The sequence below is a fragment of the Hyaloscypha bicolor genome, assembly GCF_002865645.1.
Source record: "Hyaloscypha bicolor E unplaced genomic scaffold K444scaffold_129, whole genome shotgun sequence".
In the NCBI taxonomy this organism is placed as follows: Eukaryota; Fungi; Ascomycota; class Leotiomycetes; order Helotiales; family Hyaloscyphaceae; genus Hyaloscypha; species Hyaloscypha bicolor.
This window is the reverse complement of record NW_020194631.1, coordinates 61,983-77,318: the sequence shown is the minus strand read 5'-3', so window position 1 is coordinate 77,318 and position 15,336 is coordinate 61,983. Positions and strand designations below refer to the sequence as shown.

At 48.7% G+C, this 15,336-nt stretch overlaps 8 protein-coding genes across 8 annotated transcripts; 6 read left to right on the top strand and 2 right to left on the bottom strand.

Moving 5' to 3' along the window:
- The first annotated feature begins 111 nt into the window (after positions 1-111).
- Positions 112-2,112, top strand: K444DRAFT_667203 (cysteine proteinase). The gene is made up of 2 exons (XM_024887271.1): positions 112-165; positions 220-2,112. The coding sequence occupies exons 1-2, from the start codon at positions 150-152 to the stop codon at positions 1,959-1,961; spliced, it is 1,758 nt and encodes a 585-aa protein (XP_024731408.1). The 5' UTR covers positions 112-149; the 3' UTR covers positions 1,962-2,112.
- Positions 2,113-2,402: 290 nt separating this feature from the next.
- On the top strand, positions 2,403-3,604 carry K444DRAFT_667202 (S-adenosyl-L-methionine-dependent methyltransferase). The gene is made up of 3 exons (XM_024887270.1): positions 2,403-2,475; positions 2,644-2,836; positions 2,885-3,604. Exons 1-3 carry the CDS (start codon positions 2,438-2,440, stop codon positions 3,407-3,409), a joined length of 756 nt encoding a protein of 251 aa, XP_024731407.1. The 5' UTR covers positions 2,403-2,437; the 3' UTR covers positions 3,410-3,604.
- Positions 3,605-3,703: 99 nt separating this feature from the next.
- On the top strand, positions 3,704-4,132 carry K444DRAFT_105065 (uncharacterized protein). Its single transcript, XM_024870281.1, has one exon. The coding sequence runs from the start codon at positions 3,736-3,738 to the stop codon at positions 3,997-3,999; it is 264 nt and encodes an 87-aa protein (XP_024731406.1). The 5' UTR covers positions 3,704-3,735; the 3' UTR covers positions 4,000-4,132.
- Positions 4,133-4,264: 132 nt separating this feature from the next.
- On the bottom strand, positions 4,265-5,422 carry K444DRAFT_634232 (uncharacterized protein; the record flags this gene model as incomplete). Its single annotated transcript, XM_024883724.1, has 2 exons — positions 4,265-5,309; positions 5,349-5,422. 2 exons carry the CDS (start codon positions 5,420-5,422, stop codon positions 4,265-4,267), a joined length of 1,119 nt encoding a protein of 372 aa, XP_024731405.1.
- A 1,455-nt stretch (positions 5,423-6,877) lies between these two features.
- Positions 6,878-8,934, top strand: K444DRAFT_105146 (uncharacterized protein). Its single transcript, XM_024870283.1, has one exon. The coding sequence runs from the start codon at positions 6,987-6,989 to the stop codon at positions 8,610-8,612; it is 1,626 nt and encodes a 541-aa protein (XP_024731404.1). The 5' UTR covers positions 6,878-6,986; the 3' UTR covers positions 8,613-8,934.
- Positions 8,935-9,493: 559 nt separating this feature from the next.
- On the top strand, positions 9,494-9,882 carry K444DRAFT_646041 (uncharacterized protein; the record flags this gene model as incomplete). Its single annotated transcript, XM_024885160.1, has 2 exons — positions 9,494-9,616; positions 9,706-9,882. The coding sequence occupies 2 exons, from the start codon at positions 9,494-9,496 to the stop codon at positions 9,880-9,882; spliced, it is 300 nt and encodes a 99-aa protein (XP_024731403.1).
- Positions 9,883-12,464: 2,582 nt separating this feature from the next.
- Positions 12,465-13,922, top strand: K444DRAFT_617841 (DUF336-domain-containing protein). Its single transcript, XM_024881208.1, has 2 exons — positions 12,465-13,020; positions 13,069-13,922. The coding sequence occupies exons 1-2, from the start codon at positions 12,565-12,567 to the stop codon at positions 13,531-13,533; spliced, it is 921 nt and encodes a 306-aa protein (XP_024731402.1). The 5' UTR covers positions 12,465-12,564; the 3' UTR covers positions 13,534-13,922.
- Positions 13,731-14,635, bottom strand: K444DRAFT_667198 (Aldo/keto reductase; the record flags this gene model as incomplete). Its single annotated transcript, XM_024887269.1, has 2 exons — positions 13,731-14,091; positions 14,235-14,635. 2 exons carry the CDS (start codon positions 14,633-14,635, stop codon positions 13,731-13,733), a joined length of 762 nt encoding a protein of 253 aa, XP_024731401.1.
- Positions 14,636-15,336: the final 701 nt, after the last annotated feature.

Genomic DNA, 15,336 nt, shown 5'->3' with positions numbered 1-15,336 from the left:
TTCTTCATTCAAAAAACCCATCAGGAAGTTGCCCTGTATTGAACCCAAGCGCAGACACAGCGCAGACACTCTAGAGCTCTCTTTTTGATCTCTTGTACCTTCGGGGACTGAACTTCATCTCCCACCACCTCTTTCGCCCCGCCACAAACATGGCTACCATCCCAGGTTTGTGACTATATTGATCTCAGGTGGCCGGAATTTTACTAACCACTCTTGCAGTGATTGTCAAACATCAAGGCAAGAAATATGATGTCGAACTCGACCCTACCTCCCTCGGAGAAGTCTTCAAATTCCAGCTCTACTCCTTGACCGGTGTCGAACCGGACCGACAAAAGATCTTAGTGAAGGGTGGCCAACTTAAGGATGACACCGACCTCTCAAAGCTCGGCGCAAAGCCTGGACAGACTTTCATGATGATGGGTACCCCTTCTGGAGGTGGTGGTGAGCTTCAAAGACCAAAGGAAGCTGTCAAATTCGTCGAAGACATGACTGAGGCTGAGGCTGCAAAGCAAGTTGGTGCCATTCCGGCTGGTCTTCAGAACCTTGGAAATACTTGTTATCTCAACTCGACTCTACAAACATTACGAGCCGTGCCAGAACTCCAGCAGGAGTTGGCCAAATACACGCCGGCGCCGCCCGCTGCTGGCACGAGTGGAACTTCTCTCGGAGACTTGAGTATGTTTGGACTTAGTGGTCTGGGAGCCTCGGCGGATTTGACTGCTTCATTGAGGGATCTGTACAAGCAAATGGGCGAGACTCAAGATGGATTCCCACCACTGGTTTTCTTGAACGCTCTTCGAACCGCTTTCCCACAATTCGCCCAAAAGTCTAAGTCTGGTCATGGTTATGCTCAGCAAGACGCGGAGGAGGCTTGGTCACAAATTGTATCACAATTACGCCAAAAGCTGAAGCTTAAGGAACCAAATGAAGGCAGCACTGAAGCAAAGGAAATATCTTTTGTTGATAAATACTTTGCCGGAGGATTCTCATCGATAACCGAATGCGATGAACAAGCTGCCAGAGACGGTGGCGAGGAGGCGGTCAAGAGTGACGATGTATTCTTGAAACTCGATTGCCACATTAGCGCTACAACAAATCACTTGAGAGACGGTATTCTAGCCGGTTTGGAAGAAAAGATTGAGAAGAATTCGTCCGTCCTCAACCGAGATGCGATTTATACCAAGAAGTCCAAAATCTCGCGGCTGCCAAAGTATTTGACTGTTCACTTCGTTCGATTTTTCTGGAAGCGCGAAGCTCAGAAGAAAGCAAAGATCATGCGCAAGGTCACTTTCCCGGATGAGTTAGACGTCGTCGAATTCTGCACGGACGAGCTTAAGAAGATGTTGATCCCTGTTCGAGACAAGGTTCGGGAGGTCCGAAAGGATGAAGAGGATGTCGAGAGAGCCAGAAAGCGACAAAAACGCATTCACGACAAGCAAGTCGCCGACGAAGCGGCGGGAATTGTAGATTCTGTTTCGGAGTCTCAGAAAGCCGACGAAAAGAAGGCCGAGGACAAGAAGAAGGAAGCCAAGGCTGCTGATGGAGATACCACAATGGAGGATGTTGTCTACAAGACTGATGCCAAAGTCGAGGCTGAGCGAGCTGCCTCAATCCTTGCAGCCAAGAAGGAGCTCCACGCTTTGATCGACCCCGACCTTGAGAAGGATGAGGGAGCAAATAAATCTGGTCTCTATGAGCTTCGTGGTGTTGTTACGCATCAAGGCGCCAGTGCAGACAGTGGTCACTACACTGCTTATGTCAAGAAGGTTGGCCCACTTAATCCAAAGACTGGCAAGCGTGGTGAGGAGGATGGTAAGTGGTGGTGGTTCAACGATGACAAAGTTTCCGAGGTCGACGCTGATAAGATCACAACCTTGTCTGGTGGCGGAGAGTCTCATTCTGCATTGATCTTGCTTTACAAGGCTATTCCCTTGCCCTCTGCGGAAGGCCTAGCGGAGTGAGCATGTTTGCTTGTAGATACATGCATGGGTTTGGGCGTTCCCTCGCGGCATTGGAAGATTGGTTGATTGAAATTGCGGTGGTGCTTTACGGGACGTAGACGAGCAATTGATAGTATGAATAGACGCCTATTGGCCTACATTATGAGACTCCATACCTATGACAAATCAGAGCCAGGTGATCGAGTTTTAAATGACCGCTGGATTAAAGATTTGAGTCTCTGCTGGCTGAGTGTCTCCTGACATGAGATGGCCCAGACCGAAAGGATCCATAACGAGAAACACTTTCGGCAACTTTAACAACTTGTCGGAGACTTTATTACTTATTAGCTATCTTATTGGTTGATTCTGAAAGGGGGCGTGCATGAAAGTTCGCGAAAAGTGTCCGTAAGCGAGAAAGGGCTCACATAAAAACGACGAAAGCTTCCATCTCTTCCCTCAATTCAACGATCAAGCCGCACTACTCCAACAACTCAGACATGTCAGATAATACAGAGACAAACCGTTCGCACTGGAAGTGAGTAAAATCTCTCCGTTATCTGCTCTTGTAGCGGGAACCTTGGCTTCATCCCATTTCGGCCTGTTCGATCATAAGATAAAAGATTCTATGCAGCCAAGACCCACACCTTTACTACTTCCTTCGTATTTTATAGAATATTCTGAATATATGCTAATTCTCCTCCAGTGAGGCGGCCTCAACCTACAACTCCAAATTCTCCAAAACCATCCAACAAATCATCAACGAAATCCAGAAACGAAAGGACTGGATCGGCGTAGATTGGGTCGAGGACAATTCCGACGATGAAGATGAATTTTCTCCTTCCAAGAAACCAGTCAGACTGTTAGACTATGCCTGTGGAACTGGCCTCGTGTCACGTGTTCGTACACTTTTGCCCTCCATTCCGTTCAAGACTGATAAAATGCAGGGTCTTGCACCATATGTCACGCAATGCGTAGGTATTGACATCTCAGAAGGAATGGTGAACGAGTACAACGCTTCAGTTCAAAACCAAGGCATACCAACTTCTGAAATGTACGCCATGCTTGGGAATCTCCTTGATGCCTCGAACCCCAACCCTACAACGCTGTCTGGGCCCGAGTTCTATGATTTCGATATCGCCGTCGTGGGACTGGGATTCCATCATTTTGACGACCCGGCTCTAGCGGCGAAGAGACTGGCCGAGAGGCTAAAGAAAGGAGGGGTGTTTATGATTGTTGATTTTATGCCTCACGCACATTTCCATGGTCATGATGGCCATGACCACCCGGCTAAGAAGACGGTCACACATATGGGGTTCTCAGATGAAGAGGTGAAGAAGGTATTTGAGGGAGCAGGTGTAGGTGGAGGTTTTGAATATGTGGTTCTTGGGAAGGGAGTCGTGTTTGAGGATAAGGAGAAAGGGACCAAGATGGAGAGGAGTGTGTTTATGGCGAGGGGGAGTAAGTTGTAAGTATCTGTTGGTAATGGCGCCATTCAGTTAATAACTACAAAAGTGCTTGAGTCGGGGACTTTGAATTTCTACTTTTGAATTTAGTTACATAGCGTGGATAAATGCTTATCAGATCTAATTTAAGTGGGCGAGATAGATCGTCTCTGCGAATGCGATTATCTCATGCTCCCCAGCGGCGCAGGCAACGAGCCCCCGCATTTAATAGTATTACCCCACACGAGGCTAACGTGAGACTGGGACAGCTACATGTCTTTATATATCTCTCTCTCGCTCCGTCTCTCGCTCTCTCTGCATCTAAACCTCAAGTTCTGCTCTAAAATCTCAAAATGACTCGCGGTACACCCAATAATTTGAATACATCAATCCTATCGGGCTTTCTGAATAATATGTACATAAGCGTGCAGCGGGAGTGGTTTGCCGGGAGGAGGTTTTTGTATCTGGCGACACTTTTCATGAAGCCGGAGTTCCAAGGGAGAGGCGTGGGGACAAGTGTGATTAAAGCTGCACATGAGACGGCGGACAAAGAGGGACTGGTGAGTTGTTTGCAAGGGACGGCGGTGGCGACGCCGTTTTATGTACAGAGGGGGTGAAAAGTTGTCGAGAGGTTTGAGGTCGATTTGAAGACTTGGGTTAAGGGGAGGGTTTGAGGTATGGGGTTTATAAGGTGGGGTATATGGTGAGGTTGCCGGTGAGCAGGAAGGAAGAGAGTGAGGAGAGTATTGACGTTCAACATTAGATAAAACTAAAGCAGATAAATCAAGCAGATGAACGGAAATTCGTCAGTCCCGTTCTCCCAGGCTTCCCTTCCGACGGTCATATCCATGATGTACTGGTTTTCCCACCAAAGGAACAACTCTATCTGCTCTTCGAATACCCCAAATTACCATGCTTCTTCCACAAGTGCTCAGTGAGCTTGTCATCGCGGCTGTATCCCTGGCCTTGGCCTTGGCTCTTTGGACATCCTTGGACATGGCAGAAGTACTGGACACGATTGACTCCATGGACAGCTCGGATGTGATGAGCATGATCAGACTTCCGCCTGAACACTTTCGTGCAATTGCCATTGGAGCAGGAGTAATGGCGGACTGTGATAGCGGACTGCTGCGGAGGGCTCGTTTGATTAGTGCCCGGTGATGAACCCTGGGCCAGATGAAATCCGTTCTGAAAGTCTTGGGCATGAGATTCCAGAAACAAAAGGCTCTGGCTTTCTGCAATACTCAAAATACCACCACTGGGCTGGGGGGACGGACCAGGGTCCGGGAAGAGATTTGTAGAGAGAGTCTGTCCACAAATCGCCGTACCATAACCCCATGGTCCCTGTTGAGAGACATCATCAAGTCCAGACATCAGCCTCTCGTACGCAGCCTGTCCAACGCCCATGGAGAGTATGTCCAATGGATGATTGCCGATGACTGAAGCATTCAAAGCCTCCAAGTTGCCATTGGCCAAATTGTGGCCAGGAATAGAATAGTTGTTATCTTGAGCATCAACATTATGCCACGTTCCAACATCGGTGTTACCGCTATTGCTGCGGGTGAAAGCGGGTACGGTCGTCGACGTTGTGCCTGACACCCTAGTACTGGACTGACAATTGTTGAAATCCCATGCCTGGACCTCGGAATGGACCACTGGATTCCAAGGATTGTTGCACAGAGTGTTTCCGAGGCCATAGTTCTGAGAACGTGAGAACTCATGAGGCTGTTCGAACTGAAGTCCAGCCGAATAATTCCAAGGGCTGCTTCCTGGTACTCTAACAAAGGGGTCCAAATAGCTCGTAGGTCGGCCAAGAGTCACCAAGCTTCTATTGTCGCGTCGGACAAAAGAAGGCTGGGCTGGAAGTGGATCCGCATCGTATGCAAGGTTATTGGAAATGGCGTTTGACAAGGCAGAGCCAGCTAGGCTGTGTAAGAAGGTTAGTAAAAAAAAAAGAGCGCCTTACCTCCCAGAGCCAAATACTTGATTCTCGTTGGCTTGGATAATCTCCTCCGTATCGGGGCTGACTAGAAGTTGCATAATGTGTGTGAGGGCGTAGCGTGAGGGCGGTGAACAGGGCCTTTCAGTCGATTGACTGCCAAACGGGGCGTGAGTGCGAGTAACCAAAGAACAAATCCGTTTACCTTGAAAAATGGAGGACGGTTGAATTTTGGTGTGAGGACCGTGAGGGGGCAGCAGAACGTTATATGTTTTCCCAAGGCTCTTGGGGGTCGGGAAGTACCTGCAGGGGGATGAAAGTCACTCCTCGCCCCCCATATCCAAGGGTTCTCTACTTGCATATTCCATTTCGGTAAGTGCTAAATTCCATATTATTAGTCAGAGGCGCCCTCACTTCGGTGAAGTTTCGGAGTGGTTCGCTGCTAGATGTTGTTGTCCGCAATCCCGTATAACTCTAGTTGGGCAGATGTAAGGATTGACACGAAGCACAATGGTAGAGTGTCAGGACAACAACTTGTTCAATCCGTGTATCAAACTTGATTCTCTGTCTCCTTGACTTCTGAGGATCCAGATATCTAAGCTTCCCTGGTATTCCATTCGAGGGGGGTGAGATGGGATTCAGGCCACCCAGGAGGGGCACACTTTAAGGGCTGATCTGGCAACGCAAACTAGAAGAGACTTCTGAGGGAGTGCCAGATTAGAATAGGAAGTTCAATGTCCCGTTCTGGCTTCGGGGTACAAGAGGAAAGGACCAAAAGGCCCGTGGAAAGGGAATAATGTATCAACAATCGCTAACTCCCTAGCGTAACCTCTTGCAAGAGGGAAAAGAAAGATGATCAGGTCCCAACCAACTCTCGGAGCCAGGAAATAGAAAAGTATCATCGCTGCCACCTGTTGATGCCATAGAAAGCTGAAATCTCCATCCCGGTGTTCGATGGACACCCGAAATGATGTTGAAACAAGGTGTTGTGAGTTCGGGGAAATGGGTCGACCTCTTTCAGATGGAATGTTAAGCCAATTCGTTTGCTCCGACTTTCCACATTAGATATGGAATGACTTCTGAGTTGGTACGGGACGAGAAAGTTTGGATTCGATGGACCTCAGTCGAGTTGAGGGTGCGGATCAAGGATTAGAGAGACGGCCAAGAGAAATGATGATGTGGACACCTCGATGACAAGATCCGGTGGGCCCTGAAGATTGCTTTGCCGGCGGAGAGATCCCTGTAGATTTTTATCAGATGGCGACATCTGGTGCTTCGGTGGGGGGTAGCAAGGCCACAAAAAAAAACTGCTGAGCTGGGAAAGGAAATCAAGAAGATATTTTTGACATTCCTTGGATTCGCTGTGGGAGATATTCCAAGTCAATAATGAGAGTTGTGGAAGCAGAAGGTCAAAGGCGGTAAAGATCTGAATCATGATCCCTGTCATAGGCCCAGATCCCCCTCTACCACTCGCGGCTCACTCCACCTAAGTTTATCCTTAAAAAGATGTAACTTCCTTTTGTCCCTTCCAGGGACGATAGGTCTCACCCAACTCTTCAAGTCCATCATCGAATATGCTCTGAATACACCAGGCAAGGGTTCACACTTCACTCCCCCCAGGCCCCGACTGATATCCTCTCGGCCACTGGTTCCTGAATCTTCAAAATGGACCCCGCAATCACCTCCGAGTTGAGCAAGTTCAACGACGATATCCCCTTCCGCGCTACCACAAACCATACCCAGTCGACCTGGGCACGAACCTTCCACTCCTCCCCCGAACTCTACATCCAGCCCCAATCCATCGCCGAAGTCGAGAAACTCGTGAACCTCGCTCGAAGATGCAGACGCCGCATCACGACCGTCGGTTGCGGGCACTCTCCCTCAGACATAACCTGCACCTCCTCCTGGCTCGTCAACCTCGACAAATTCAACAAGATCCTCTCTGTGGATAAGGAGAAATGCGTCGTCGTTATGCAGAGCGGGATACGGCTGTTCGCGGTTGGAGAGGAGCTGGATAAGGTGGGGTTGGCGATGCCGAATTTGGGGAGTATCAATGATCAGAGTATCGCGGGGGCTATAAGTACGGGTACGCATGGGAGTACTTTGAAGCATGGGATCTTGTCGGCTTCGATTTTACAGCTGAAGATTATGCTTGCGAATGGGAAGATGGAAACATGTTCTCCTACGCAGAATGCGGAGCTGTTCCGCGCAGCGTTGATCTCCCTAGGTGCCTTGGGAATTATTGTTGAGATCACCTTCCAGGCGGTGCCAGCCTTCACTTTGGCTTGGAAACAAGTGGTTGATACAGATTTGTCTATGTTCAACTCCTGGAATAAGGATTTATGGACCCAGACAGAGTTCGTTCGTGTCTGGTGGTTTCCTTACACAAGGAGGTCTGTGGTGTGGACAGCAGAGAAGACAAAACTCGCACTACGACCGCCTCCTAAATCTTATTATGATGCCTGGCTCGGATTTCATATTTATCACAACCTGCTGTACGCAGCACAATATGTTCCTAGGATGCTTCCCTGGATTGAATGGTTCGTCTTCGGCATGCAATACGGTTTCCCCAATGGAAGCACTACATCCGCCATCCAGCCATCTCGGCAAGCTCTTCTCATGAATTGCTTATACTCACAGTTTGTCAACGAATGGGCTATCCCCCTCCACAAAGGACCGGAAGCACTTCGTCGTCTCAGCTCATGGCTGAATCATCTGACCCCTGAGGATCCAGATTATGTTCCACATGGAATCCCATACTCAGCAGACGGCCTCTGGGTTCATGCTCCCGTTGAAGTCCGGGTTACAGAAACCTCAAATAGCACAACTCCACGGCCACATCTTGATCCCACTTGCTCAGAAGAGGCTACGCTCTACCTCAACGCCACGTTATACCGACCCTATGACATGGATCCTCCCTGCCGTGCACGCTATTACCAAGGTTTTGAGTACCTGATGCGGGAACTTGGCGGTAGACCTCACTGGGCGAAGAACTTCGACGCAAATGGAAAGGATATTGAGGAGATGTATGGGAATAAATTGTTAGAGTGGAGGAAGATTAGAAACGATGCTGATCCGGAGGGCATGTTTGTGGGTGAGTGGCATAGGAGGTATATTCTGGGCGAGGGACGGAAGTTGGCACTTGAGGAAGTAGAGGTTGGAAGGAAGAAGATTTGGAAGGGTGGTGTCTTGGTCATGGGTGAGGTTGAAGATGACTGTGGGTTAAGTGGGAGTACTTCTGAGGAGAGTTTTGATCACTTGAGGGAGAGTGATGTTACGGTCAAGGGGTAGAGGTTTAGAGCTAGAGGAGACTTAAAGACTTGCATTTGATCCAATTGACGATGCTTCATTTTGAAAATCAGTACCTCTGCTTGGTGAGTGTAGGGAAAGTAATGAAGACTTCTCAATGAGCGAGATGAAGCATTGGTTTTTGGTTCCTTTCAAAGGAGAGGTTACAATCAATAATTAAGAAAACAATACAAGCCAAGAAAATTGCCACGCCGCACCCCTCCACAAACGAAAGCAACAATTGAAACTCTCAGACAACGAGGTCACGCTGTGTTTGATCATCCCCTCGAAACCCTGTCACGATGTCACTGCCCCGCTGGCTGGTCAACCGAAGGGCCTGATTCAGCCACTTCTACATCCAAACTCACATTCCTCCTCTCCCTCCTCTCTACCGATCCTCTCTTTCAAAACAGTAATGAGAGGGGGAGAAAGTCAGGATGGCGCCTCTGCAGATAAAACTCACATCCTTCATCACCTGTCTCTCCACTGCAGATCTCAACAGCAGACTGGCGCCTTCCCGGACCGACTCCGCATCATCATTTGCCTCGGATTCGAGTACAGACGCGAATACGGAAATGAAGGAATGGAAGTATGGACATAAAAGGAGAAGCAGCGAACAAGATGAAGTGAAGAGGAAGAGGAGGGAGCTAGCAGAGAAGAGGCGGCGTGCTTCTGATGCTGCATGGAGGGAGTTCTGGCCCTGAAGCGCTGGTCTGTTTGGTGCTGTGGGATCGGCAAATCGGAGGTTTGCGGGCTTTTTGCATAGGCTCGCTACGATCCCTCCTCGACCTTTGAGCTTTCATCAACACGACCACGAAGAGAGAAGCTGAACGACAAGTGATGTGCAATGTGATGAAAGTAATCCAGCGATAAGGAAGAAAGAGATGTCGGCGTCGGCGCAACAGCAGAAGATTAGAAGGATAGTGTGGACAGCTGCCATTGCGTCCATCACTGCAACTGGGGCTTGGTATGGTGCTGGGCTGAAGACGAAGTCGGAGTTAAAGCAGGTAATTATCTCTCTTCTCCCATCCGCCTCTACTCCCCTTTCCTTTCCCGGGTTGAATGTTAAGAGTTGTCGCTGATACGGAGGAAACAGATTGCTGAGAAACGTCGCGAAGCTACACCCACAGAGAAGATCGCACAGCTCGAGGAACAACGTGGTGGATTGGTTGCGAAGAGGCTAGGACTGGAGAAGAAAATTAGGGAGTTGGAGATGAGGGCCCAAGGAGCGACGAGACAGGAGAGTATGCAGGGGCAAGAGAGGAGACGGTGAGAAGACGTCGGCCTCGAAACTGGTATGAACAAAAGACACACTTCAGGCGGCATCACAGAGACGGTCGAGATCCTGGGCAGTTCGTTACATTGGATAAGGAGTGGCTGTTACGAGTCATTAAGTCTAACAAGACTTTGGCGACAAAGAGGGATTAGGTCATGACGGCAGCTTACATCCATGACGAAGCATTGACGATTCGCACGAGAATATATTGAACCACTAATACAATATATTGCCACCCACTATTTCTGACCAAACCCGTCCAGACCCTCTTTCTCCACTTCCCCCGTCCCGAAAATCATCTAAATCCCCAAAGCTGATCTACACGTTCGGTAATCTAGGAACCGTCTTCTAGCTTCCACGATCTCGATCTGCCCCTGTCACAGTTCACTTTCTTGCTCTCATTACATCACTTCCCGTCTCTCAGAAGCTCTCATCATTGCCAAAAGCGTGCTCGGTCCTGAGAGTTTTGTCTTCTGTTGCACGTCTGCAAAAATCCTCCGAGAGGCGGTGGTTCCTGAACCATGATTGAGGGAGATGATGATGGCTTTAAGGTTGCTTAGCTCTGGAGTCTGGACTGAGAAGATGATGACTAGAGCACGGGAACCTCTTAGTAAGAGTCTGATGGCGATATTTTCTTCCATGTACTCTGTATTCTGGTTGTCAGGTCATAGACTTTCTTTGCTGCTGGTCGAATTCTTCACTAGCAGATGTTTCGTGATTCTATCTTTTCTCAACAACCCTCATTTATCCATCATCATTCAACACCATCCCCTCCAACGCATCATCCAAAAACTCTATCCCAAGTGCCATCATTCTCCGCCGCACCAACCCTAATCCTCCCCCCAAGAACCCTCCCTTCCCTCTCAACAACCGCTGGCCACTCACCCCTCCACCCATAAACCGGCCGAAACTTCTACCCCTGCCAAGTATCAAACCCCATCACACTTCACTCATCGCTCTTCGGCAGCTCCCTAACAGTAATCCCTATCCTCCAAGAGGAAATTCTTCAACAAACTTTTATCTGCCGCTCATAATCCTCTCGAATCTGGGTAGGGAACATCAGCTCAGAAAGCGAATACACAACCATCAAGTCCCTAAGCCCCATCATTTCTTGCACAACACGTCTCAACGGCCCCGAGACTCAACAGGGTCCACACTACTCCGTAGAAATATCACTGCCGAGATGGCTAGATACTCCAACTTCTCAATCTCGCAATCCGACAAGATACCGAAGAAGTGGGGGATGTGGGCTTTGAGTGCCCCAGGGAGGTAGACTGTGTCGAGGGCGAAGTTAAAGTAAATGAGGGGAGGCTGGAATGTGCTGCCGAAGTAGAGGGTGTAGTGAGGCAGGCCGAAGGAACGGCATTCTTGGTTTATTTGGAGGATGGTGGGAGGCGCACGGTGGGATTTGGAACCGTGGTGGAAGAGGTGTCGTAGATTATTTCGTGGGTGCGGGGTTGCAAAGTGTGGTGCCAGATGAGGAGACGACGCTCTAAGGTGAAGTTTGGAAAGAGTGTGAACGAAGGAGAGGGTCGAGAGGTTTGTTCTGTGCCCATTGCGTCTTATGATAGGTTGAAAGTTTCTCCTTTATAGCGGATATAGGTTGGTTTTAGAATATATAGTATGTTGAACGGTGAGTAAAGGTTAGCAGGGGGCTTGGAACCAATTAGATTACGACGCTGGTGGTACAGCCGAAAACTTGCATTGAAGGATTTCGTGAACAGCATAGTTACTGAAGGGCTACAATACCATATCAAAATGGCCAAATGACACTTGATCATTCAAGGCCATATGAGTTGAAATTTCCCAAGATAGCCAGAGATAATAGAGTGAAGTGGATAGAAAATAAAAAGTCCACCTTTGCTACTCTCGCACAATTAAGATGAATGTTGAAATGTACACTTCGAAGGTTTTGGAATAACTCGAGGATTGGAAGACATTGGCATTTCCAAGTTTCAACACTCACATTATCACAAATCAAGCGTTCATGGCAGCAGACTGATCAGCTTGCGCAGTCTCGGAATGAACGATCCGACTGAACGAAGATATACGATGAGGCACCGCCCGAGTTTGACAAATGGACTAGAGTTTAATGATAAAAGTCTTGACTCGAACTGTGAGGATCCCTTGAAATAGATGAAAGAAGATGTGTTTCTGAAAATAAACTTTGAGTGAGAGCCTGGACCTAAGTCGGGAAGTTCACTCGAACTCCGTGGCTTTCAGGCCTTCTTCGTCTGAAAACTCTTCCCACTGATGGTGCCTCGTTTCTACAGTAGAAAAGTACTCATAACCTTCTTTGTTTCAGGCTGACAGGAGCCCCCTTTTCCAAATTGCGAAATTGGTATGAGGTCGTCGGTTGGCCCAGTGAAGCGAAACAGGGATCACCGATGCGTACTCAAATTCTACCTCACTCCTTCACCATCTTCGTCCAAGGAAGATACTAGGAGGCCTACCTGGATATCTGACATGCGACCTTGAGAATTTCTTTTTTTGCATGACCCACGCCATGCAGTCGTACTCGCCCCTCCGTTCATTCCACATCCCCTAAGTCGATGTAATGACGGGTCCACTGATAGAGTTCGAACAAGATGAAGACTAATATCAACTCGTACTAATGTACTCTCTATCCCAACCGCACGCGATGTCCCCGAGGCAGACAGAGTAGCGTCAACATGTCCAATGCTGTTTTGCGGACTACGCAATCGAGAGAAGAGAGGGGTCCGTCGACTGCAGAAGGGCAAGTCAGTGGAGCGAGGAAACGAGTCGCACAACCCTGCATCCGTTGACGTCAGAGACGAGTACGAGGATTTCGAAGACCACGAGCGAAACCGGCTGCTCCGACGAAAGAGCGCAGACTTCGAATGGGCGCGAGAAGACCAATTGTCTGTTATACTTGAGATATTGGAAGAATCGAGCAGGAAAGTGAATACGCCAAACTGGGAGAAGGACGAAAACGTGCTGGGCTGGGATCGAGTAGTAACCCCGCGTGCTTCGCCACGAATCCCACCTTTGAAGGGGACACGCCTTGTCGATCGAGATTCTAGAATACTGCCTATTCCAGAGCACTACGCTGTCAATATGTCGGACAGGAGGACGCCAGAGAGTCCGAGGCCCATACAGACGCCTCCCAGAGACGTGTGTTGAAGTCCAAAATCTCCGAAATGAAGCTAATCCAAAGTTCAGCTCGAATCAATTTCCCGGATCGATGCTTCGTTAGTCTTCGAACACTTCACAACGAACGATGCGTGGGAACTAGGCTCTGCGTTACGAAATCGACTCTTGACTTTCCCTATACCTGTAGTGATCAACATATCTCTTGCGAACCAGAACCAAACGCTTTTCCATACATGTACGCATCCGGGAGTAATGCCGGATAATGATAGTTGGGTTTCGAGGAAACGGAAAACCGTTCTACGGTGGGGATGTAGTACTTGGTATATGCACTGCAAGTTCGGCGGCGATGAGGTTGCCTTTCGAGAGAAATATGGTTTAGGGAACAGCGCAGGCGATTATGCCATACATGGCGGGGGAGTTCCAATCAGGGTCACTGGGGTTGAGGGTGTTGTCGCTGTTGTGGTTGTTAGTGGCTTAAAGCAAGATGAGGACCATGGTGTAATTGTGGAAGTTATTAGGGAGTTGTATTATTGAGGAAGATCCGAAACGTGTGCACAAGTGTATATAGTGTTTGTAAGGTGGTTTGCTTGGTTTAGGTTTTGGTCCAGTCAAAAGTTAAGGGGTGTTGATAGAGAAAGGCTGTATGTAGCCAGCCACATGAGTTCAAAGTGACTGCAGGTCTTTGATTGGCTTCTTCTTACTCTCTGGTACTCTGCTATAAGCAATCCTCGTCAATGCCAGTACTTCCCACTTATTCCCTTGACTTTCTCCCAGCCTGCGTCCAGCGCCTGGACAACCTCATCTGGTAGAGGATTGGGATCATCCAACAGCTTCATATTTTCCTCCATATGCTTGGTGCTACTGGCTCCAATGATGATTCCATCGCCATACTCTCTCTTCAACAACGAATGATGTGTCATCCACCGCAGCGCACACTCGGCTTCCGTCAAGCCGTGCTTCTTTGCCACGGGTCGCAGGATATCCAGCGCATCGAAATATGCATCATTCCAGTATCTCATCCGATACATCTTTCCCTGCCACCGGGAAGGGTCAAATCTTGACCCTGTCTCGATGAACTTGTCTTGGGTGTCCCTAGTATATCGAGAGGTGAGGTAGCCTCCAGCAAGCGGATTGTAATTGTAGAAACTCATCTTATAGTGCCTCAAGCAGGAGAATAATTCCGGTTCCACAGCTCGATGTAGAGGTCATTGACTGCCTTCATCGTAACCTCGTACGGTGTGGTGCGATCCGGGCCATGAAGGTACCACATATCGACGTTGTCAGTCTTGAGAGCCTTCAGACTGTCCATCAGATTTTGCCTCAGATGTTCGGGGGTATGACGCCAGCCTTCTTCTGGAGCATTGCTCTTCGGCAATTGCCTGCCAGCCGTGGGATAGTATTTCGTGTCCATAACGATTCCTCTTTTCTGCCAGTCGAGATTTCCAAGGAAGGATTCAGAAGTGCCTTCGCCATAGAAGCGTGCTGTATCGATTTCATTGTGGCCATGAGCTTGGAAAATGTCGAGGATTGCAGAACAGTCTTCGAGAGTATGAACGCGAGTTTGTTCGGTGCCTTCTCGACCAAAGGTCATTGCACCGAAGACGACTTTGACGGCGGATTTCTCTTGCAATGCCATTGTTTGCTACTCTTCTCTGAAAAAGGAGAATTTAGGTGTGAGATCTAAGTAGAAACACATCTCAATATTTGTATTTGAGGCAACTCTCTTAAATCATAGGACGTTTTTCCGTTCTGGAGATATGCCGACGCTAAATCCGACCTCCGTCACTAGATCGGGGATATACGACGTGAAATCCGGGGCAGCCCCTCCTTCAGCCCCATAAGCATTGGAGATAAGTTAAAATCAGCGCAATCCAAGTTTCAGAGTCTTCCGGCCTTTCCGTTGATTCTCCGATACTTGCTAGATAAAGATTGGGCCCATTTGTGTGGCTGGACTACTGCCAATTTGTACATGCAGGGAATTCGAGCTTGCTGTCGACAACCTCAAAAGATTACACGGCGGAATGGAGGGAGACAGCCTTGCAAGACAGCAAAAGAGAAAAACTCCAGGACCCTCGGGACGTCCCTTAGAAAATCCGGCGAACGGATTTTTGAAGTCGCTCCACCTTTGGGTCGTATATTAAGGTGGTAGTCATCTGTGGCTTAATTTCTCGTCCAGACTTATCGATCCTCACATTGAGTTTGTAAAGCGTAAGTGCCCACGCCGGTCCACACTTAGCCCCTGTCTCAAAGCTCGTTGGGTGGGTCTGTGAATGCTCAATAAGCGAGCCCCTTTTCGGCCCCTAAAAACTTAGCCGAAGAAGGTTGGGAACACCATAG

Coding starts and splice junctions, on each gene's coding strand:
- K444DRAFT_667202 (XM_024887270.1), top strand. CDS start 2,438: ATGTCAGATAATACAGAGACAAACCGTTCGCACTGGAA. Junction 2,476..2,643: donor ACAAACCGTTCGCACTGGAA/GTGAGTAAAATC, acceptor ATTCTCCTCCAG/TGAGGCGGCCTCAACCTACA. Junction 2,837..2,884: donor GAACTGGCCTCGTGTCACGT/GTTCGTACACTT, acceptor GATAAAATGCAG/GGTCTTGCACCATATGTCAC.
- K444DRAFT_105065 (XM_024870281.1), top strand. CDS start 3,736: ATGACTCGCGGTACACCCAATAATTTGAATACATCAATCCTATCGGGC.
- K444DRAFT_105146 (XM_024870283.1), top strand. CDS start 6,987: ATGGACCCCGCAATCACCTCCGAGTTGAGCAAGTTCAACGACGATATC.
- K444DRAFT_617841 (XM_024881208.1), top strand. CDS start 12,565: ATGCTGTTTTGCGGACTACGCAATCGAGAGAAGAGAGGGGTCCGTCGA. Junction 13,021..13,068: donor TACAGACGCCTCCCAGAGAC/GTGTGTTGAAGT, acceptor TCCAAAGTTCAG/CTCGAATCAATTTCCCGGAT.